The sequence below is a fragment of the Pseudophryne corroboree genome, unplaced genomic scaffold (assembly GCF_028390025.1).
Source record: "Pseudophryne corroboree isolate aPseCor3 unplaced genomic scaffold, aPseCor3.hap2 scaffold_1448, whole genome shotgun sequence".
Classification (NCBI taxonomy): Eukaryota; Metazoa; Chordata; class Amphibia; order Anura; family Myobatrachidae; genus Pseudophryne; species Pseudophryne corroboree.
Window position 1 is genome coordinate 43,106 of NW_026968077.1, and position 24,822 is coordinate 67,927.

The 24,822-nt window shown below is 47.9% G+C and overlaps 1 protein-coding gene and 1 pseudogene across 1 annotated transcript in view; both read left to right on the forward strand.

The window, feature by feature from the left end:
• Positions 1-860: 860 nt before the first annotated feature.
• The window catches only part of LOC134997593 (cytochrome P450 4B1-like), a gene marked incomplete at its 5' end in the record, with an annotated part of 75,000 nt that continues 51,038 nt past the window's right edge, over positions 861-24,822 (forward strand). The window contains one exon of the mRNA XM_063951292.1: positions 861-925. Coding sequence (XP_063807362.1) covers positions 861-925 — 65 coding nt within the window. The remainder of the gene's footprint in view (positions 926-24,822) is intronic.
• LOC134997595 (U5 spliceosomal RNA) lies at positions 6,887-6,994 on the forward strand (annotated as a pseudogene).

A 24,822-nucleotide genomic window follows, 5' to 3' on the forward strand; every position in this document is an offset into this window, starting at 1 on the left:
AGGGCTGCACAAGCGATCGCTCTCTCCCATAGGCGGAGATTAGCTTGGTGCGATCAACTCGGAATGAGTGTGTGGAATCAGGTGTGGCAGATGTAACGTGTGCACTGCAGGGGGGGCAGATGTAACGTGTGCACTGCAGGTGTGGCAGATGTAACGTGTGCAGTGCAGGTGTGGCAGATGTAACGTGTGCAGTGCAGGTGTGGCAGATGTAACGTGTGCAGTGCAGGTGTGGCAGATGTAACGTGTGCAGTGCAGGGGGGGTAGATGTAACGTGTGCACTGCAGGGGGGGCAGATGCAACATGTGCAGAGAGAGTTAGATTTGGGTGGGTTATTTTGTTTCTGTGCAGGGTAAATACTGGCTGCTTTATTTCTACACTGCAATTTAGATTGCAGATTGAACACACCACACCCAAATCTCTCTCTGCACATGTTACATCTGCCCCCCCCACCTCCCCCCCCCCGCAGTGCACATGGTTTTGTCCAGCTGCTAACAAAATTCCTGCTGCGATCAACTTGGAATTACCCACATAGAGCGTAAGCTCTGCTGGGGCAGGGACTGATGTGAATGGCCAAATATTCTCTGTACAGCGCTGCGACATATGTGTGCACTATACAATGGCGGAACTAGTGAGTGGTGGGCCCAGACACAACAACCTGCTGTGGACCTCTAAACTCCAAACCCAGGTCTTTTTGTGCTCTAAAGGCTCGCGCCCATACAATGAGTCTGTGTGAGTCATTGTAATGCCGGTGGCTGTGGGCCCCTTCACTGCGACAGGCCACCGCTGTATAATTAACTGGTAATATAAAAATGTGATTTGTTAGACCTTTACATCTAACGTATAATCTGTTACTTTTTTAGGCACGGTTGTCAGTGTAAACATATCGTGCATTCACCGGAACCCCGCAGTCTGGAAGGATCCTGAGGTACAGTTGTCCTTACTTCTACGTGTATTGTGAGGGAATATGCCCAACAGGAAAAGCCCGCCCTGGGGTAGATGGGCACGCAGCAGGAGACACAGCGAGTCTGGCGTATGTGGCACGGACTGTACAGAATCATATTCTCCAGCACACAGCACAACATGGAAACCGTTCTATGCTCAGCATTGTCCTCAGGCAGAATTACCAGCCTTAGTATAGACTGTGAATAGGAGTCGATGCAGAGTAGACATAAGTCATTGTATATGCACTACATGTATCACACCTTACTACTACACACGTGTATCACACCTTACTACTACATACATGTATCACACCTTACTACTACATACATGTATCACACCTTACTACTACATACATGTATCACACCTTACTACTACATACATGTATCACACCTTACTACTACATACATGTATCACACCTTACTACTACACACGTGTATCACACCTTACTACTACTACTACTACTACTACACACGTATCACGTCTTACTACTACTACACACGTATCACGCCCTACTACTACTGCACACATGTATCACGCCTTACTACTACTGCACACATGTATCACGCCTTACTACTACTGCACACATGTATCGCGCCTTACTACTACTACTACACACATGTATCACGCCTTACTACTACTGCACACATGTATCACACCTTACTACTACTGCACACATGTATCACACCTTACAACTACACACATGTATCACGCCTTACTACTACTGCACACATGTATCACACCTTACAACTACACACATGTATCACGCCTTACTACTACACACGTGTATCACACCTTACTACTACTACTCACGTATCACACCTTACTACTACTACTACACACATGTATCACACCTTACTACTACTACACACGTGTATCACGCCTTACTACTACTACACACGTGTATCACGCCTTACTACTACTACACACATGTATCACACCTTACTACTACACACATGTATCACACCTTACTACTACTACTACTACTACACACATGTATCATGCCTTACTACTACTACACACATGTATCACACCTTACTACTACTACACACATGTATCAAACCTTACAGCTACTACTACTACTACTACTACTACTACACACATGTATCACACCTTACTACTACTACTACACACATGTATCACGCCTTACTACTACTACACACGCATATCACGCCTTACTACTACTACTACTACTACTACTACTACTACACACGTATCACACCTTACTACTACTACTACTACTACTACACACATGTAACACACCTTACTACTACTACTACTACTACTACTACTACTACTACACACATGTATCACACCTTACTACTACTACTACTACTACTACACACATGTAACACACCTTACTACTACTACTACTACTACTACTACTACTACTACACACGTGTATCACGCCTTACTACTACTACTACACACGTATCACACCTTACTACTACTACTACTACTACTACTACTACTACACACGTATCACACCTTACTACTACTACTACTACTACTACACACATGTAACACACCTTACTACTACTACTACTACTACTACTACTACTACTACACACATGTATCACACCTTACTACTACTACTACTACTACACCACACATGTAACACACCTTACTACTACTGCTGCTGCTACTACTACTACTACTACTACTACAACAACAACACATGTATCACACCTTACTACTACTACTACTACTACTACTACTACTACAACAACAACACATGTATCACACCTTACTACTACTACTACTACTACTACTACTACTACTACTACACCACCACCACCACACATGTATCACACCTTACTACTACTACTACTACTACTACTACACACATGTATCACACCTTACTACTACTACTACTACTACACCACACATGTAACACACCTTACTACTACTGCTGCTGCTACTACTACTACTACTACTACTACAACAACAACACATGTATCACACCTTACTACTACTACTACTACTACTACTACTACTACAACAACAACACATGTATCACACCTTACTACTACTACTACTACTACTACTACACACATGTATCACACCTTACTACTACTACTACTACTACTACTACTACTACTACTACTACTACTACTACTACACACACATGTAACACACCTTACTACTACTACTACTACTACTACTACACACATGTATCATACCATACTACTACTACTACTACACATATGTATCACACCTTACTACTACTACTACTACTACTACACCACACATGTATCACACCTTACTAGTACTAAACACATGTATCACACCTTACTACTACTACTACTACTACTACTACTACTACACACAGGTATCACACCTTACTACTACTACTACTACTACTACTACTACTACACACATGTATCACACCTTACTACTACTACTACTACTACTACTACTACTACACACATGTATCACACCTTACTACTAAACACATGTATCACACCTTACTACTACACACATGTATCACGCCTTACTACTACTACACACATGTATCACACCTTACTACTACTACTACTACCACTACTACTACTACTAACATGTATCACACCTTACTACTACTACTACTACTACTACTACTACTACTACTACACACATGTATCACACCTTACTACTACTACTACTACTACTACTAACATGTATCACACCTTACTACTACTACTACTACTACTACTACTACACACATGTATCACGCCTTACTACTACTACACACATGTATCACACCTTACTACTACTACTAAAAACGTATCACACCTTACTACTACTACTACTACTACTACTACTACACACATGTATCACGCCTTACTACTACTACACACATGTATCACACTTTACTACTACTACTGCTACTACTACACACATGTATCACAACTTACTACTACTACTACTACTACTACTACACACATATATCACACCTTACTACTACTACTACTACACACATGTATCACACCTTACTACTACTACACACATGTATCACGCCTTACTACTACTACACACGTGTATCACACCTTACTACTACTACTACTACACACGTGTATCACGCCTTACTACTACTACTACTACTACTACACACATGTATCACACCTTACTACTACTACTACACACATGAATCACACCTTACTACTTCTACTACTACTACTACACACATGTATCACACCTTACAACTACTACTACTACTATTACACACATGTATCACACCTTATTACTACTACTACTACACATGTATCACACCTTACTACTTCACACCACACGTATAACACATTACTACTACACACATGTATCACACCTTACTACTACTACTACTACACACGTATCACACCTTTCTACTACTACTACTACACACCACACGTATCACACATTACTACTACACACATGTATCACACCTTACTACTACTACTACTACTACTACACACATGTATCACACCTTACTACTACTACTACTACACACGTATCACACTTACTACTACAACACACCACACGTATCACACATTAGTACTACACACATGTATCAAACCTTACGACTACTACTACTATTACTACACACATGTATCACACCTTACTACTACTTCACACATGTATCACGCCTTACTACTACTACTACTACTACTACTACTACTACTACTACACACGCGTATCACGCCTTACTACTACTACATATATGTATCACACCTTACTACTACTACTACTACACACGTGTATCACGCCTTACTACTACTGCTACACACATGTATCACACCTTAATACTACTACTACTACTACTACTACTACTACTACTACTACACACATGTAACACACCTTACCGCCATGTGTCACTGTATGGATGTCACTGTCACTGTACATTCCCTCTATCTGTATGATGTCTCCAGTCCCTGCCACAGAGACACGTCCTCATACCCTGATGCTGCCACCGCCATGTGTCACTGTATGGATGTCACTGTACATTCCCTCTATCTGTATGATGTCTCCAGTCCCTGCCACAGAGACACGTCCTCATACCCTGATGCTGCCACCGCCATGTGTCACTCTATGGATGTCACTGTACATTCCCTCTATCTGTATGATGTCTCCAGTCCCTGCCACAGAGACACGTCCTCATACCCTGATGCTGCCACCGCCATGTGTCACTCTATGGATGTCACTGTACATTCCCTCTATCTGTATGATGTCTCCAGTCCCTGCCACAGAGACACGTCCTCATACCCTGATGCTGCCACCACCATGTGTCACTGTATGGATGTCACTGTCACTGTACATTCCCTCTTTCTTTTTCATCCACTAGGGGTCACTGGAGTACTCTTGGGATATGGACGGGCGCAGCCGAACAAAGGCACTGAATATTTAAATTTAGGACTCTCCACCCCTTCATATCCCCGAGTACCTCAGTGTACGACCTCAGTGTTTTTTCGGTGCTCACAGCACTAACATCGGCTTGTGGGAAGTTCCCACATTTGGTGGAAGATTTTATTAAATTTTTCATTTTTACTTTTTATTTTACTTTTTACACTTCCCTTCCCAGTTTCTAGAAAAACATGGGTCCGGGATGGTGCCGCTGCAAGGCAGCGCATGGCGTGTCGGTCCTCACAAAGAGCACCCTCACAGCCACAGGCAGCCCACTGTCTCCTGCAAAGAGCTGGACGGAGCTTACAGAAAAAGCCCCGTCACAGCCAGGAACAAGCTGGACGGAGCTTACAGAAAAAGCCCCGTCACAGCCAGGAACAAGCTGGACGGAGCTTACAGAAAGAAGCCCCGTCACAGCCAGGAACAAGCTGGACGGAGCTTACAGGAAAAGCCCCGTCACAGCCAGGAACAAGCTGGACGGAGCTTACAGAAAGAAGCCCCGTCACAGCCAGGAAGAAAGCCCCGTCACAAAGCTGGACGGAGCTTACAGACATGCGGCACGACGAGTAAGGTATGGTGGGGTGTCAGGGCGGTCAGCTCACGCTGCCGCCCTGCTGTGTGGGGAAAGTGCTCCTTTACGATGATACATATACCCGCCGCTGCTTACAGGTGCCGCCGCTGATCCGCTGTACGACCGCCCTAGCCAGCCACTCTACGCGCTATCTAGGGGACACAGCTCGGAGCGGCCGCAAGACGCCGGCCGCTCTTCCAGCGCTAATTACCCGGCCACCGCACGCCGCTGATTACCCGGCCACTGCTGTACGAGAGGCGTCGCCCGCTCTTCCGGACGGCTCCCCGGCGCTATACACAGCGCTCCCCTGCTTCCGATAGGATCCCTGCACCCGCTCCCGTCCGCTGCAGGTACATGGGGGAGAAGCTACCTCACAAGCAGCGCAGCTGCAGGGGGGGTGAGGGGGAGTAAATGCCCATAGCAGCAGCACCATATAGCAAGGCTGCATGGGTTAAGAAGTACATAGGCTGTTCAGCTTTTTAAACAGGCAGTTAGTTATAGGCTATCAGTGTCATAACCTAAACTATGTTTCTAACTGTAAGCATGGCAGCCAGTTGTAACCAGTTTTTCTGTTAAGGCTGCCATATAATGTTAATACAAAATTCACTGCAGGCAGTGTTTATATTAACTGGAAGGCAACTGCATGTATTTTACTAAGACCTGTGATTATCACTGTATAATAGGCTATTAAGCCTATATTTTAACACTGCAGCAGGTATTGTAATCTGTCCGTGATTTTCAGTGTAAGCATGACATGGGGGCCATTTTAATCATTACTGTGTCTTCCAGTTTATAATTCCAGAACATTCCGGCCATACACCTCTACTCCACAAGGAGGCGCAGGGGTGTTAGTGGGAATTTTGGTTCAGGTTTCACATAAGTTAGCCATGTAAACTGTATTTCCACATACTTCTGGAACATTCCTGCCCTACATCTCTAAGCCACCAGAGGCGCAGGGGTGTTAGTGGGAATTTGGTTCGGGTTTCATGCCCATGTGAACTGCTTTTCACATAAAGAATACTCTGGTTTCTCTTCACATCGAATAAATCTTTCGCTTTTTACTAAAGATTTCAGTAGAGAGAAACAACCATGAGTTTCATATAAATATGCTGTTCAGCAATAACATATATATATATGACACATCATAACTTCATATATATATGACACATAATAATTTAAATAAGTCGTGCAGGTGTCTGTCTGTTGCCTATTGTGGTGTCTGTTTACATAGCGAGTAAGGCTCTAGCGCAGACTAAAAATAATTTAAAAAAATCCTATGTTAAGCATTGGCAATTCACATTAAAAGAGCGGTAACATCGGAGTCTCGGAAGTTACTCCGCCAGCTCTAACAAAAGACAGTCTTTCCAAAGGGGCCAATTTCCCTTTGGGTACCAGAGTTTGACTGGTCTTATAATTTAATGTCCGATTCTATGTCAAATCTCACACCGATAACTACGAGTGAGAAGGGTACATTAGTCCAGCACTCAGATAGTGCGGGGTTTTTTGACAACCATACATAATCGTTCCAAAATGACGCGATCCGCCATTGGTAAATGCGTCTCTGTCAAACATTATAAAAACCCAGGATACATTTGGGTCACTAGACTCTATGTATGAAACAATGACGATCACTGTTAAAAGAAGCTGCAGAGTATATCTGTAAAGCTTCTGCTAACGCCGGTTACTTTCATCGTCGCTAGTTTAAGCGCGACAAGGCCAGAGCTTGTTTGATCCTACATTTGATATTCAGCCATTACCGCATCCAGTATCAAAACGCAAATACTTGTACCGGCGTTTAATCCCTTTAGACTTCAGTTTTTCCAAGCAGTGGTACAAAACAGTCACGCCTTGTAACGACAGGACGCTACAGTCAGCAAGCCAGTGGTTTGATGACCTCTTTTCCAATTGTGGAAGCGCGTCTTTACATGTTACATTTGCGGGGTTTCCAGACTTCAACTCATGGATGTCTCAGCTATTTACAGATTAAAAGACTGACTCTGTCGAACGGTTTGGCAGGTTGCCATTTAGTCTCTGCTGGTTTTCAGCTGTCTTTATAATCCAGGCAGTAGTACACCAACAGAGTCAGGGTTACTTATTCCTCTCTGTTTGAAAAAACCAAACAGCTCCGTCGCAATCTCAATCAGCAAGTCATTTACTGCAGTGGGAAAATGGATTTTCTCATGTTAGTGTTTGCTTATTGGAGCCACAAAATGGCATAATTGCACTTGATCTTCACAATGCGTATTTACCCATTCCGGTTTGTTCATCACAGGTTCTAGCGTTTGCAAATCGCCACAACCATTAACCATTTCAGGTCTACCGTTTCTTATCGCCTCGGGTGTTTACCAAAGTGATGTTGGTGATGATAGCTCATCTCACATAAGAACTCTGTCTCAACAGAGTTTCTTTATCTTAGATGATCTGCTCATAAGAACTCTGTCTCAACAAAGTTCCTCTAACTTGCGCTACTAATGTATACTGCGGTGGCAGATCAAGTTCAAAAACAATCGCATCTAATTCCGTCTAAACGATGTCAATTCCTAGGTAAGATTATAAATACGGTAAATCAAAGACATTTACCTACTACACCAGTAAGAACAAATGTACATCTAGTAATTAGTGCAAAACACGCACACTAGCGGTACATTGGTGTATTCACCTGTTAAGAATAATGATGTGTTTCAAAGCGATTTAGTTCACCGCCCTTCACTCGCGTTTCCCACAGAGGGGCGAGGGTGTATATACTCTGGACGAGAGTCGCAGAGGTTCAGGAGTTGTAGTTAAAAAAGATCAGCGACAAAGGTTCTAAAACGGATTACGACAGATTGCTGTCGATAAATGTCCTAGAACTCTGTGCATTTTACAATGCACTACATGCTTCGCTTTCAGTCTGACCAGGGGCAGTCAGACAACGCAACGGCAGTTGCATACACAACAACCAGCGAGAACCAAAAAGCCGCATGGCAATGCGGCAGGTAACTCGAATCCTCAATTGCTCAGAACACCATTATGTGGAAATGTCAACGAGGTTCATTCCGTGAGTGGACATCTGTTAGACAGATGATCTCACCCGTCAGGATTTAGATCCTGAAAACTGGACATTAAATCCACAAGTGTTTCATATGTGAGTCCACAGAAGGGGTTACCCTCAGGTATACATGATGGCATCTCGCCACAATTACAAAAGCTCAGTATATGTAACAAGGGCAGTGGCGGTGGAGTCTCTCACATTCATGTGGTCATTCAGCATCGTGTATCTGGATCCACCATTTTTCTGCTGCTCTCTCCGTTGCCAAAACGGATCATAAGACAGTTGTCACAGTCATACTAGTGATATCTCATGGGTTTCGGAGAGCTTGCTTCTCGAATCTCCAAGGAATACTTGCACATGATCTTGGCCGCTCATAATACGTCCAACCTGTTACAACAGGGAACGTTCTGTTACCCATAGTTACCTATGTACCTATTACCTATGTACCGCAGCTGCGGTTGACGGGGTGAGGGTTCAGACCTCCCTCTTAAGAAATAGGGCATTACAGTATCGGTTATACCAACCATGTTACGAGCTAGTAAGCCGCTTAAGGCAGCTCATTATTACAAAATTTCGTGTGCTTACATAGGTGGTAAAGCTCGGAAGTTTCCGACATCATCCTTCAAGTTACCCGTATTCTGTTAAATGGGGTGGGATGGAAAACTGCGTTTATCTGCACTGATGGTGCAGGTATCTGTGTGGTAAACTTATTTTCAAAGACGTTTGAATCTATTGCGTCTGTACACACCTTTCTACAAGGTGTCATCAAAGTTCAGACTCCATTTATCCCACCTACAGCGCCAGGTGACTTGAGGTTGGGTTCAGATTTCTTACAGTTTCATATTTTGAACCCTTACAACAAATGGGGATAAAGTTTCTCACTTTGGAAAACATTTTTCTTCTAGCCTTAGCTTCGGCAAGGGTGCTTCGGCAAGGGTTTTGTTTTCATATTTGGGTGCCTTGTATTCCAAGCCACCGTATTTGAGTTTTCTCATGACAAAGCAGATCTTCGGACGAATTCCGCTTTCGTATTCTTCACATCAATATACCAATAGTGGTTCCTGTGTGGACAGCACATTCTAGAATTCTGAATGTGGTACACGCATTACGCGTTTATATATGTCCCGAACGTCTACAGTACGTGATACGGATACGTTGTTTGTTCTCGATGATGCTGCCAACTGGAGTTAGCCAGTTTCTCAGCAGACATTATCCAGTTGGATAATAATGACTACAAGTCAGGCTTACTTTAAGGCTAAGTTACAATCGCCTACGTCAGTAATAGCTCATCCCACAGGTTCTGTGGGAATGTCAGACCCAGCGGGTCGTGGAGCGTCTACGACGCGGCTACATAGCCTTCAGTGCACCACGTTTGTGCACGTTTACACGTTATGAATGGTGGCAGCATCAGCATCTAGCTTTGGCTGCCTACTGTTACAAGTATCAAACAGCTCTCCCGCCCACGAGGGAAGCTTTGGTACGTCCCAAGAGTACTCCAGTGACCCCTAGTGGATGAAAAAGAAAATAGGATTTTGGTACTTACCAGGTAAATCCTTTTCATTAATCCATAGGGGGCACTGGACGCCCACCCAGAGCAGTTTTACCTGGGTTGTTTTAAGCTCAAAGGAGCTTAGGGTAACACGTTTTACCTACTTGGTATTAAGCTCAGAGGAGCTTATGGTAACACATTTTCACCGATTGGTTCAAATTATAAAGTTCTATCGGTTATGGTGTCAACTGTTTAGTTGACAGTAACGTTATGGGTCAACTTTGTTGTTGTCCGTTATGTTATAGGAATTCTCCATTGTCAACCTCTCTATATAGTTCCTGTTCGCTCGGTAAAAAACACTGAGGTCGTACACTGAGGTACTCGGGGATATGGAGGGGTGGAGAGTCCTAAATTTAAATATTCAGTGCCTTTGTTCGGCTGCGCCCGTCCATATCCCAAGAGTACTCCAGTGCCCCCTATGGATTCAAAGAAAAGGATTTACCTGGTAAGTACCAAAATCCTATTATCTGTATGATGTCTCCAGTCCCTGCCACAGAGACACGTCCTCATACCCTGATGCTGCCACCACCATGTGTCACTGTATGATGTCACTGTACATTCCCTCTATCTGTATGATGTCTCCAGTCCCTGCCACAGAGACACGTCCTCATACCCTGATGCTGCCACCGCCATGTGTCACTGTATGGATGTCACTGTCACTGTACATTCCTTCTATCTGTATGATGTCTCCAGTCCCTGCCACAGAGACACGTCCTCATACCCTGATGCTGCCACCGCCATGTGTCACTGTATGGATGTCACTGTACATTCCCTCTATCTGTATGATGTCTCCAGTCCCTGCCACAGAGACACGTCCTCATACCCTGATGCTGCCACCGCCATGTGTCACTGTATGGATGTCACTGTACATTCCCTCTATCTGTATGATGTCTCCAGTCCCTGCCACAGAGACACGTCCTCATACCCTGATGCTGCCACCGCCATGTGTCACTGTATGGATGTCACTGTACATTCCCTCTATCTGTATGATGTCTCCAGTCCCTGCCACAGAGACACGTCCTCATACCCTGATGCTGCCACCGCCATGTGTCACTGTATGGATGTCACTGTCACTGTACATTCCTTCTATCTGTATGATGTCTCCAGTCCCTGCCACAGAGACACGTCCTCATACCCTGATGCTGCCACCGCCATGTGTCACTGTATGGATGTCACTGTACATTCCCTCTATCTGTATGATGTCTCCAGTCCCTGCCACAGAGACACGTCCTCATACCCTGATGCTGCCACCGCCATGTGTCACTGTATGGATGTCACTGTCACTGTACATTCCCTCTATCTGTATGATGTCTCCAGTCCCTGCCACAGAGACACGTCCTCATACCCTGATGCTGCCACCGCCATGTGTCACTGTATGGATGTCACTGTCACTGTACATTCCTTCTATCTGTATGATGTCTCCAGTCCCTGCCACAGAGACACGTCCTCATACCCTGATGCTGCCACCGCCATGTGTCACTGTATGGATGTCACTGTCACTGTACATTCCCTCTATCTGTATGATGTCTCCAGTCCCTGCCACAGAGACACGTCCTCATACCCTGATGCTGCCACCGCCATGTGTCACTGTATGATGTCACTGTCACTGTACATTCCCTCTATCTGTATGATGTCTCCAGTCCCTGCCACAGAGACACGTCCTCATACCCTGATGCTGCCACCGCCATGCGTCACTGTATGGATGTCACTGTACATTCCCTCTATCTGTATGATGTCTCCAGTCCCTGCCACAGAGACACGTCCTCATACCCTGATGCTGCCACCACCATGTGTCACTGTTTGGATGTCACTGTACATTCCCTCTATCTGTATGATGTCTTCAGTCCCTGCCACAGAGACACGTCCTCATACCCTGATGCTGCCACCGCCATGTGTCACTGTATGATGTCACTGTCACTGTACATTCCTCTATCTGTATGATGTCTCCAGTCCCTGCCACAGAGACACGTCCTCATACCCTGATGCTGCCACCGCCATGTGTCACTGTATGGATGTCACTATACATTCCCTCTATCTGTATAATGTCTCCAGTCCCTGCCACAGAGACACGTCCTCATACACTGATGCTGCCACCGCCATGTGTCACTGTATGGATGTCACTGTCACTGTACATTCCTTCTATCTGTATGATGTCTCCAGTCCCTGCCACAGAGACACGTCCTCATACCCTGATGCTGCCACCGCCATGTGTCACTGTATGGATGTCACTGTACATTCCTTCTATCTGTATGATGTCTCCAGTCCCTGCCACAGAGACACGTCCTCATACCCTGATGCTGCCACCGCCATGTGTCACTGTATGGATGTCACTATACATTCCCTCTATCTGTATAATGTCTCCAGTCCCTGCCACAGAGACACGTCCTCATACACTGATGCTGCCACCGCCATGTGTCACTGTATGGATGTCACTGTCACTGTACATTCCTTCTATCTGTATGATGTCTCCAGTCCCTGCCACAGAGACACGTCCTCATACCCTGATGCTGCCACCGCCATGTGTCACTGTATGGATGTCACTGTACATTCCCTCTATCTGTATGATGTCTCCAGTCCCTGCCACAGAGACACGTCCTCATACCCTGATGCTGCCACCACCATGTGTCACTGTATGGATGTCACTGTACATTCCCTATATCTGTATGATGTCTCCAGTCCCTGCCACAGAGACACGTCCTCATACCCTGATGCTGCCACCGCCATGTGTCACTGTATGGATGTCACTGTACATTCCTTCTATCTGTATGATGTCTCCAGTCCCTGCCACAGAGACACGTCCTCATACCCTGATGCTGCCACCGCCATGTGTCACTGTATGGATGTCACTGTCACTGTACATTCCTTCTATCTGTATGATGTCTCCAGTCCCTGCCACAGAGACACGTCCTCATACCCTGATGCTGCCACCACCATGTGTCACTGTATGGATGTCACTGTCACTGTACATTCCTTCTATCTGTATGATGTCTCCAGTCCCTGCCACAGAGACACGTCCTCATACCCTGATGCTGCCACCGCCATGTGTCACTGTATGGATGTCACTGTACATTCCTTCTATCTGTATGATGTCTCCAGTCCCTGCCACAGAGACACGTCCTCATACCCTGATGCTGCCACCGCCATGTGTCACTGTATGGATGTCACTGTCACTGTACATTCCTTCTATCTGTATGATGTCTCCAGTCCCTGCCACAGAGACACGTCCTCATACCCTGATGCTGCCACCACCATGTGTCACTGTATGGATGTCACTGTCACTGTACATTCCTTCTATCTGTATGATGTCTCCAGTCCCTGCCACAGAGACACGTCCTCATACCCTGATGCTGCCACCACCATGTGTCACTGTATGGATGTCACTGTACATTCCCTCTATCTGTATGATGTCTCCAGTCCCTGCCACAGAGACACGTCCTCATACCCTGATGCTGCCACCACCATGTGTCACTGTATGGATGTCACTGTACATTCCCTCTATCTGTATGATGTCTCCAGTCCCTGCCACAGAGACACGTCCTCATACCCTGATGCTGCCACCGCCATGTGTCACTGTATGGATGTCACTGTACATTCCCTCTATCTGTATGATGTCTCCAGTCCCTGCCACAGAGACACGTCCTCATACCCTGATGCTGCCACCGCCATGTGTCACTATATGGATGTCACTGTACATTCCCTCTATCTGTATGATGTCTCCAGTCCCTGCCACAGAGACACGTCCTCATACCCTGATGCTGCCACCGCCATGTGTCACTGTATGGATGTCACTGTACATTCCCTCTATCTGTATGATGTCTCCAGTCCCTGCCACAGAGACACGTCCTCATACCCTGATGCTGCCACCGCCATGTGTCACTGTATGGATGTCACTGTACATTCCCTCTATCTGTATGATGTCTCCAGTCCCTGCCACAGAGACACGTCCTCATACCCTGATGCTGCCACCACCATGTGTCACTGTATGGATGTCACTGTACATTCCCTCTATCTGTATGATGTCTCCAGTCCCTGCCACAGAGACACGTCCTCATACCCTGATGCTGCCACCACCATGTGTCACTGTATGGATGTCACTGTACATTCCCTCTATCTGTATGATGTCTCCAGTCCCTGCCACAGAGACACGTCCTCATACCCTGATGCTGCCACCGCCATGTGTCACTATATGGATGTCACTGTACATTCCCTCTATCTGTATGATGTCTCCAGTCCCTGCCACAGAGACACGTCCTCATACCCTGATGCTGCCACCGCCATGTGTCACTGTATGGATGTCACTGTACATTCCCTCTATCTGTATGATGTCTCCAGTCCCTGCCACAGAGACACGTCCTCATACCCTGATGCTGCCACCGCCATGTGTCACTGTATGGATGTCACTGTACATTCCCTCTATCTGTATGATGTCTCCAGTCCCTGCCACAGAGACACGTCCTCATACCCTGATGCTGCCACCGCCATGTGTCACTGTATGGATGTCACTGTACATTCCTTCTATCTGTATGATGTCTCCAGTCCCTGCCACAGAGACACGTCCTCATACCCTGATGCTGCCACCGCCATGTGTCACTGTATGGATGTCACTGTACATTCCTTCTATCTGTATGATGTCTCCAGTCCCTGCCACAGAGACACGTCCTCATACCCTGATGCTGCCACCGCCATGTGTCACTGTATGGATGTCACTGTACATTCCCTCTATCTGTATGATGTCTCCAGTCCCTGCCACAGAGACACGTCCTCATACCCTGATGCTGCCACCGCCATGTGTCACTGTATGGATGTCACTGTACATTCCCTCTATCTGTATGATGTCTCCAGTCCCTGCCACAGAGACACGTCCTCATACCCTGATGCTGCCACCGCCATGTGTCACTATATGGATGTCACTGTACATTCCCTCTATCTGTATGATGTCTCCAGTCCCTGCCACAGAGACACGTCCTCATACCCTGATGCTGCCACCACCATGTGTCACTGTATGGATGTCACTGTCACTGTACATTCCCTCTATCTGTATGATGTCTCCAGTCCCTGCCACAGAGACACGTCCTCATACCCTGATGCTGCCACCACCATGTGTCACTGTATGATGTCACTGTACATTCCCTCTATCTGTATGATGTCTCCAGTCCCTGCCACAGAGACACGTCCTCATACCCTGATGCTGCCACCGCCATGTGTCACTGTATGGATGTCACTGTACATTCCCTCTATCTGTATGATGTCTCCAGTCCCTGCCACAGAGACACGTCCTCATACCCTGATGCTGCCACCGCCATGTGTCACTATATGGATGTCACTGTACATTCCCTCTATCTGTATGATGTCTCCAGTCCCTGCCACAGAGACACGTCCTCATACCCTGATGCTGCCACCGCCATGTGTTACTGTATGGATGTCACTGTACATTCCCTCTATCTGTATGATGTCTCCAGTCCCTGCCACAGAGACACGTCCTCATACCCTGATGCTGCCACCGCCATGTGTCACTGTATGGATGTCACTGTACATTCCCTCTATCTGTATGATGTCTCCAGTCCCTGCCACAGAGACACGTCCTCATACCCTGATGCTGCCACCGCCATGTGTCACTGTATATATGTCACTGTACATTCCCTCTATCTGTATGATGTCTCCAGTCCCTGCCACAGAGACACGTCCTCATACCCTGATGCTGCCACCGCCATGTGTCACTGTATGGATGTCACTGTACATTCCCTCTATCTGTATGATGTCTCCAGTCCCTGCCACAGAGACACGTCCTCATACCCTGATGCTGCCACCACCATGTGTCACTGTATGGATGTCACTGTACATTCCCTCTATCTGTATGATGTCTCCAGTCCCTGCCACAGAGACACGTCCTTATACCCTGATGCTGCCACCGCCATGTGTCACTGTATGGATGTCACTGTACATTCCCTCTATCTGTATGATGTCTCCAGTCCCTGCCACAGAGACACGTCCTCATACCCTGATGCTGCCACCACCATGTGTCACTGTATGGATGTCACTGTACATTCCCTCTATCTGTATGATGTCTCCAGTCCCTGCCACAGAGACACGTCCTCATACCCTGATGCTGCCACCGCCATGTGTCACTGTATGGATGTCACTGTACATTCCCTCTATCTGTATGATGTCTCCAGTCCCTGCCACAGAGACACGTCCTCATACCCTGATGCTGCCACCGCCATGTGTCACTGTATGGATGTCACTGTACATTCCCTCTATCTGTATGATGTCTCCAGTCCCTGCCACAGAGACACGTCCTCATACCCTGATGCTGCCACCGCCATGTGTCACTGTATGGATGTCACTGTCACTGTACATTCCCTCTATCTGTATGATGTCTTCAGTCCCTGCCACAGAGACACGTCCTCATACCCTGATGCTGCCACCACCATGTGTCCCTGTATGGATGTCACTGTACATTCCCTCTATCTGTATGATGTCTCCAGTCCCTGCCACAGAGACACGTCCTCATACCCTGATGCTGCCACCGCCATGTGTCACTGTATGGATGTCACTGTACATTCCCTCTATCTGTATGATGTCTCCAGTCCCTGCCACAGAGACACGTCCTCATACCCTGATGCTACCACCGCCATGTGTCACTGTATGGATGTCACTGTCACTGTACTTTCCCTCTATCTGTATGATGTCTCCAGTCCCTGCCACAGAGACACGTCCTCATACCCTGATGCTGCCACCGCCATGTGTCACTGTATGGATGTCACTGTACATTCCTTCTATCTGTATGATGTCTCCAGTCCCTGCCACAGAGACACGTCCTCATACCCTGATGCTGCCACCACCATGTGTCACTGTATGGATGTCACTGTACATTCCTTCTATCTGTATGATGTCTCCAGTCCCTGCCACAGAGACACGTCCTCATACCCTGATGCTGCCACCGCCATGTGTCACTGTATGGATGTCACTGTACATTCCTTCTATCTGTATGATGTCTCCAGTCCCTGCCACAGAGACACGTCCTCATACCCTGATGCTGCCACCACCATGTGTCACTGTATGGATGTCACTGTACATTCCTTCTATCTGTATGATGTCTCCAGTCCCTGCCACAGAGACACGTCCTCATACCCTGATGCTGCCACCGCCATGTGTCACTGTATGGATGTCACTGTACATTCCCTCTATCTGTATGATGTCTCCAGTCCCTGCCACAGAGACACGTCCTCATACCCTGATGCTGCCACCACCATGTGTCACTGTATGGATGTCACTGTCACTGTACATTCCCTCTATCTGTATGATGTCTCCAGTCCCTGCCACAGAGACACGTCCTCATACCCTGATGCTGCCACCGCCATGTGTCACTGCATGATGTCACTGTACATTCCCTCTATCTGTATGATGTCTCCAGTCCCTGCCACAGAGACACGTCCTCATACCCTGATGCTGCCACCGCCATGTGTCACTGTATGGATGTCACTGTACATTCCCTCTATCTGTATGATGTCTCCAGTCCCTGCCACAGAGACACGTCCTCATACCCTGATGCTGCCACCGCCATGTGTCACTGTATGGATGTCACTGTCACTGTACATTCCCTCTATCTGTATGATGTCTCCAGTCCCCGCCACAGAGACACGTCCTCATACCCTGATGCTGCCACCGCCATGTGTCACTGTATGGATGTCACTGTACATTCCCTCTATCTGTATGATGTCTCCAGTCCCTGCCACAGAGACACGTCCTCATACCCTGATGCTGCCACCGCCATGTGTCACTGTATGGATGTCACTGTCACTGTACATTCCCTCTATCTGTATGATGTCTCCAGTCCCTGCCACAGAGACACGTCCTCATACCCTGATGCTGCCACCGCCATGTGTCACTGTATGGATGTCACTGTACATTCCCTCTATCTGTATGATGTCTCCAGTCCCTGCCACAGAGACACGTCCTCATACCCTGATTCTGCCACCGCCATGTGTCACTGTATGGATGTCACTGTACATTCCCTCTATCTGTATGATGTCTCCAGTCCCTGCCACAGAGACACGTCCTCATACCCTGATGCAGCCACCGCCATGTGTCACTGAATGGATGTCACTGTACATTCCCTCTATCTGTATGATGTCTCCAGTCCCTGCCACAGAGACACGTCCTCATACCCTGATGCTGCCACCACCATGTGTCACTGTATGGATGTCACTGTCACTGTACATTCCCTCTATCTGTATGATGTCTCCAGTCCCTGCCACAGAGACACGTCCTCATACCCTGATGCTGCCACCGCCATGTGTCACTGTATGGATGTCACTGTCACTGTACATTCCCTCTATCTGTATGATGTCTCCAGTCCCTGCCACAGAGACACGTCCTCATACCCTGATGCTGCCACCGCCATGTGTCACTGTATGGATGTCACTGTACATTCCCTCTATCTGTATGATGTCTCCAGTCCCTGCCACAGAGACACGTCCTCATACCCTGATGCTGCCACCACCATGTGTCACTGTATGGATGTCACTGTACATTCCCTCTATCTGTATGATGTCTCCAGTCCCTGCCACAGAGACACGTCCTCATACCCTGATGCAGCCACCGCCATGTGTCACTGTATGGATGTCACTGTACATTCCCTCTATCTGTATGATGTCTCCAGTCCCTGCCACAGAGACACGTCCTCATACCCTGATGCTGCCACCGCCATGTGTCACTGTATGGATGTCACTGTCACTGTACATTCCCTCTATCTGTATGATGTCTCCAGTCCCTGCCACAGAGACACGTCCTCATACCCTGATGCTGCCACCACCATGTGTCACTGTATGGATGTCACTGTCACTGTACATTCCCTCTATCTGTATGATGTCTCCAGTCCCTGCCACAGAGACACGTCCTCATACCCTGATGCTGCCACCGCCATGTGTCACTGTATGATGTCACTGTACATTCCCTCTATCTGTATGATGTCTCCAGTCCCTGCCACAGAGACACGTCCTCATACCCTGATGCTGCCACCGCCATGTGTCACTGTATGGATGTCACTGTCACTGTACATTCCCTCTATCTGTATGATGTATCCAGTCCCTGCCACAGAGACACGTCCTCATACCCTGATGCTGCCACCGCCATGTGTCACTGTATGGATGTCACTGTCACTGTACATTCCCTCTATCTGTATGATGTCTCCAGTCCCTGCCACAGAGACACGTCCTCATACCCTGATGCTGCCACCGCCATGTGTCACTGTATAATGTCACTGTACATTCCCTCTATCTGTATGATGTCTCCAGTCCCTGCCACAGAGACACGTCCTCATACCCTGATGCTGCCACCGCCATGTGTCACTGTATGGATGTCACTGTACATTCCCTCTATCTGTATGATGTCTCCAGTCCCTGCAACAGAGACACGTCCTCATACCCTGATGCTGCCACCGCCATGTGTTACTGTATGGATGTCACTGTACATTCCCTCTATCTGTATGATGTCTCCAGTCCCTGCCACAGAGACACGTCCTCATACCCTGATGCTGCCACCGCCATGTGTCACTGTATGGATGTCACTGTCACTGTACATTCCCTCTATCTGTATGATGTCTCCAGTCCCTGCCACAGAGACACGTCCTCATACCCTGATGCTGCCACCGCCATGTGTCACTGTATGGATGTCACTGTACATTCCCTCTATCTGTATGATGTCTCCAGTCCCTGCCACAGAGACACGTCCTCATACCCTGATGCTGCCACCGCCATGTGTCACTGTATGGATGTCACTGTACATTCCCTCTATCTGTATGATGTCTCCAGTCCCTGCCACAGAGACACGTCCTCATACCCTGATGCTGCCACCGCCATGTGTCACTGTATGGATGTCACTGTACATTCCCTCTATCTGTATGATGTCTCCAGTCCCTGCCACAGAGACACGTCCTCATACCCTGATGCTGCCACCGCCATGTGTCACTGTATGGATGTCACTGTCACTGTACATTCCCTCTATCTGTATGATGTCTCCAGTCCCTGCCACAGAGACACGTCCTCATACCCTGATGCTGCCACCACCATGTGTCACTGTATGATGTCACTGTACATTCCCTCTATCTGTATGATGTATCCAGTCCCTGCCACAGAGACACGTCCTCATACCCTGATACTGCCACCGCCATGTGTCACTGTATGGATGTCACTGTCACTGTACATTCCCTCTATCTGTATGATGTATCCAGTCCCTGCCACAGAGACACGTCCTCATACCCTGATACTGCCACCGCCATGTGTCACTGTATGGATGTCACTGTCACTGTACATTCCCTCTATCAGTATGATGTCTCCAGTCCCTGCCACAGAGACACGTCCTTATACCCTGATGCTGCCACCGCCATGTGTCACTGTATGGATGTCACTGTACATTCCCTCTATCTGTATGATGTCTCCAGTCCCTGCCACAGAGACACGTCCTCATACCCTGATGCTGCCACCGCCATGTGTCACTGTATGGATGTCACTGTCACTGTACATTCCCTCTATCTGTATGATGTCTCCAGTCCCTGCCACAGAGACACGTCCTCATACCCTGATGCTGCCACCACCATGTGTCACTGTATGATGTCACTGTACATTCCCTCTATCTGTATGATGTATCCAGTCCCTGCCACAGAGACACGTCCTCATACCCTGATACTGCCACCGCCATGTGTCACTGTATGGATGTCACTGTCACTGTACATTCCCTCTATCTGTATGATGTATCCAGTCCCTGCCACAGAGACACGTCCTCATACCCTGATACTGCCACCGCCATGTGTCACTGTATGGATGTCACTGTCACTGTACATTCCCTCTATCAGTATGATGTCTCCAGTCCCTGCCACAGAGACACGTCCTTATACCCTGATGCTGCCACCGCCATGTGTCACTGTATGGATGTCACTGTACATTCCCTCTATCTGTATGATGTCTCCAGTCCCTGCCACAGAGACACGTCCTCATACCCTGATGCTGCCACCGCCATGTGTCACTGTATGGATGTCACTGTACATTCCCTCTATCTGTATGATGTCTCCAGTCCCTGCCACAGAGACACGTCCTCATACCCTGATGCTGCCACCACCATGTGTCACTGTATGGATGTCACTGTACATTCCCTATATCTGTATGATGTCTCCAGTCCCTGCCACAGAGACACGTCCTCATACCCTGATGCTGCCACCACCATGTGTCACTGTATGGATGTCACTGTACATTCCCTATATCTGTATGATGTCTCCAGTCCCTGCCACAGAGACACGTCCTCATACCCTGATGCTGCCACCACCATGTGTCACTGTATGGATGTCACTGTACATTCCCTATATCTGTATGATGTCTCCAGTCCCTGCCACAGAGACACGTCCTCATACCCTGATGCTGCCACCGCCATGTGTCACTGTATGGATGTTACTGTCACTGTACATTCCCTCTATCTGTATGATGTCTCCAGTCTCTGCCACAGAGACACGTCCTCATACCCTGATGCTGCCACCGCCATGTGTCACTGTATGGATGTTACTGTCACTGTACATTCCCTCTATCTGTATGATGTCTCCAGTCCCTGCCACAGAGACACGTCCTCATACCCTGATGCTGCCACCGCCATGTGTTACTGTATGGATGTCACTGTACATTCCCTCTATCTGTATGATGTCTCCAGTCCCTGCCACAGAGACACGTCCTCATACCCTGATGCTGCCACCGCCATGTGTCACTGTATGGATGTCACTGTCACTGTACATTCCCTCTATCTGTATGATGTCTCCAGTCCCTGCCACAGAGACACGTCCTTATACCCTGATGCTGCCACCGCCATGTGTCACTGTATGGATGTCACTGTACATTCCCTCTATCTGTATGATGTCTCCAGTCCCTGCCACAGAGACACGTCCTCATACCCTGATGCTGCCACCGCCATGTGTCACTGTATATATGTCACTGTACATTCCCTCTATCTGTATGATGTCTCCAGTCCCTGCCACAGAGACACGTCCTTATACCCTGATGCTGCCACCGCCATGTGTCACTGTATGGATGTCACTGTACATTCCCTCTATCTGTATGATGTCTCCAGTCCCTGCCACAGAGACACGTCCTCATGCCCTGATGCTGCCACCGCCATGTGTCACTGTATGGATGTCACTGTACATTCCCTCTATCTGTATGATGTCTCCAGTCCCTGCCACAGAGACACGTCCTCATACCCTGATGCTACCACCGCCATGTGTCACTGTATGGATGTCACTGTCACTGTACTTTCCCTCTATCTGTATGATGTCTCCAGTCCCTGCCACAGAGACACGTCCTCATACCCTGATGCTGCCACCGCCATGTGTCACTGTATGGATGTCACTGTACATTCCCTCTATCTGTATGATGTCTCCAGTCCCTGCCACAGAGACACGTCCTCATACCCTGATGCTGCCACCGCCATGTGTCACTGTATGGATGTCACTGTACATTCCCTCTATCTGTATGATGTCTCCAGTCCCTGCCACAGAGACACGTCCTCATACCCTGATGCTACCACCGCCATGTGTCACTGTATGGATGTCACTGTCACTGTACTTTCCCTCTATCTGTATGATGTCTCCAGTCCCCTGCCACAGAGACACGTCCTCATACCCTGATGCTGCCACCGCCATGTGTCACTGTATGGCTGTCACTGTACATTCCCTCTATCTGTATGATGTCTCCAGTCCCTGCCACAGAGACACGTCCTCATACCCTGATGCTGCCACCGCCATGTGTCACTGTATGATGTCACTGTCACTGTACATTCCCTCTATCTGTATGATGTCTCCAGTCCCTGCCACAGAGACACGTCCTCATACCCTGATGCTGCCACCGCCATGTGTTACTGTATGGATGTCACTGTACATTCCCTCTATCTGTATGATGTCTCCAGTCCCCTGCCACAGAGACACGTCCTCATACCCTGATGCTGCCACCGCCATGTGTCACTGTATGGATGTCACTGTACATTCCCTCTATCTGTATGATGTCTCCAGTCCCTGCCACAGAGACACGTCCTCATACCCTGATGCTGCCACCGCCATGTGTCACTGTATATATGTCACTGTACATTCCCTCTATCTGTATGATGTCTCCAGTCCCTGCCACAGAGACACGTCCTCATACCCTGATGCTGCCACCACCATGTGTCACTGTATGGATGTCACTGTACATTCCCTCTATCTGTATGATGTCTCCAGTCCCTGCCACAGAGACACGTCCTCATACCCTGATGCTGCCACCGCCATGTGTCACTGTATGGATGTCACTGTACATTCCCTCTATCTGTATGATGTCTCCAGTCCCTGCCACAGAGACACGTCCTCATACCCTGATGCTGCCACCGCCATGTGTCACTGTATGGATGTCACTGTACATTCCCTCTATCTGTATGATGTCTCCAGTCCTTACCACAGAGACACGTCCTCATACCCTGATGCTGCCACCGCCATGTGTCACTGTATGGATGTCACTGTACATTCCCTCTATCTGTATGATGTCTCCAGTCCCTGCCACAGAGACACGTCCTCATACCCTGATGCTGCCACCGCCATGTGTCACTGTATGGATGTCACTGTACATTCCCTCTATCTGTATGATGTCTCCAGTTCCCCTGCCACAGAGACACGTCCTCATACCCTGATGTTGCCACCGCCATGTGTCACTCTATGGATGTCACTGTACATTCCCTATCTATATGATGTCACCGAGTCCCTGCCACAGAGACACGTCCTCATACCCTGATGTGCCACCCCATGTGTCACTGTATGGATGTCACTTCACTGTACATTCCCTCTATCTGTATGATGTCTCCAGTCCCTGCCACAGAGACACGTCCTCATACCCTGATGCTGCCACCGCCATGTGTCACTGTATGGATGTCACTGTCACTGTACATTCCCTCTATCTGTATGATGTCTCCAGTCCCTGCCACACAGAGACACGTCCTCATACCCTGATGCTGCACCGCCATTTGTCACTGTATGATGTCACTGTCACTGTACATTCCCTCTATCTGTATGATGTCTCCAGTCCCTGCCACAGAGACACGTCCTCATACCCTGATGCTGCCACCGCCATGTGTCACTGTATGGATGTCACTGTACATTCCCTCTATCTGTATGATGTCTCCAGTCCCTGCCACAGAGACACGTCCTCATACCCTGATGCTGCCACCGCCATGTGTCACTGTATGGAAGTCACTGTACTTTCCCTCTATCTGTATGATGTCTCCAGTCCCTGCCACAGAGACACGTCCTCATACCCTGATGCTGCCACCGCCATGTGTCACTGTATGGATGTCACTGTACATTCCCTCTATCTG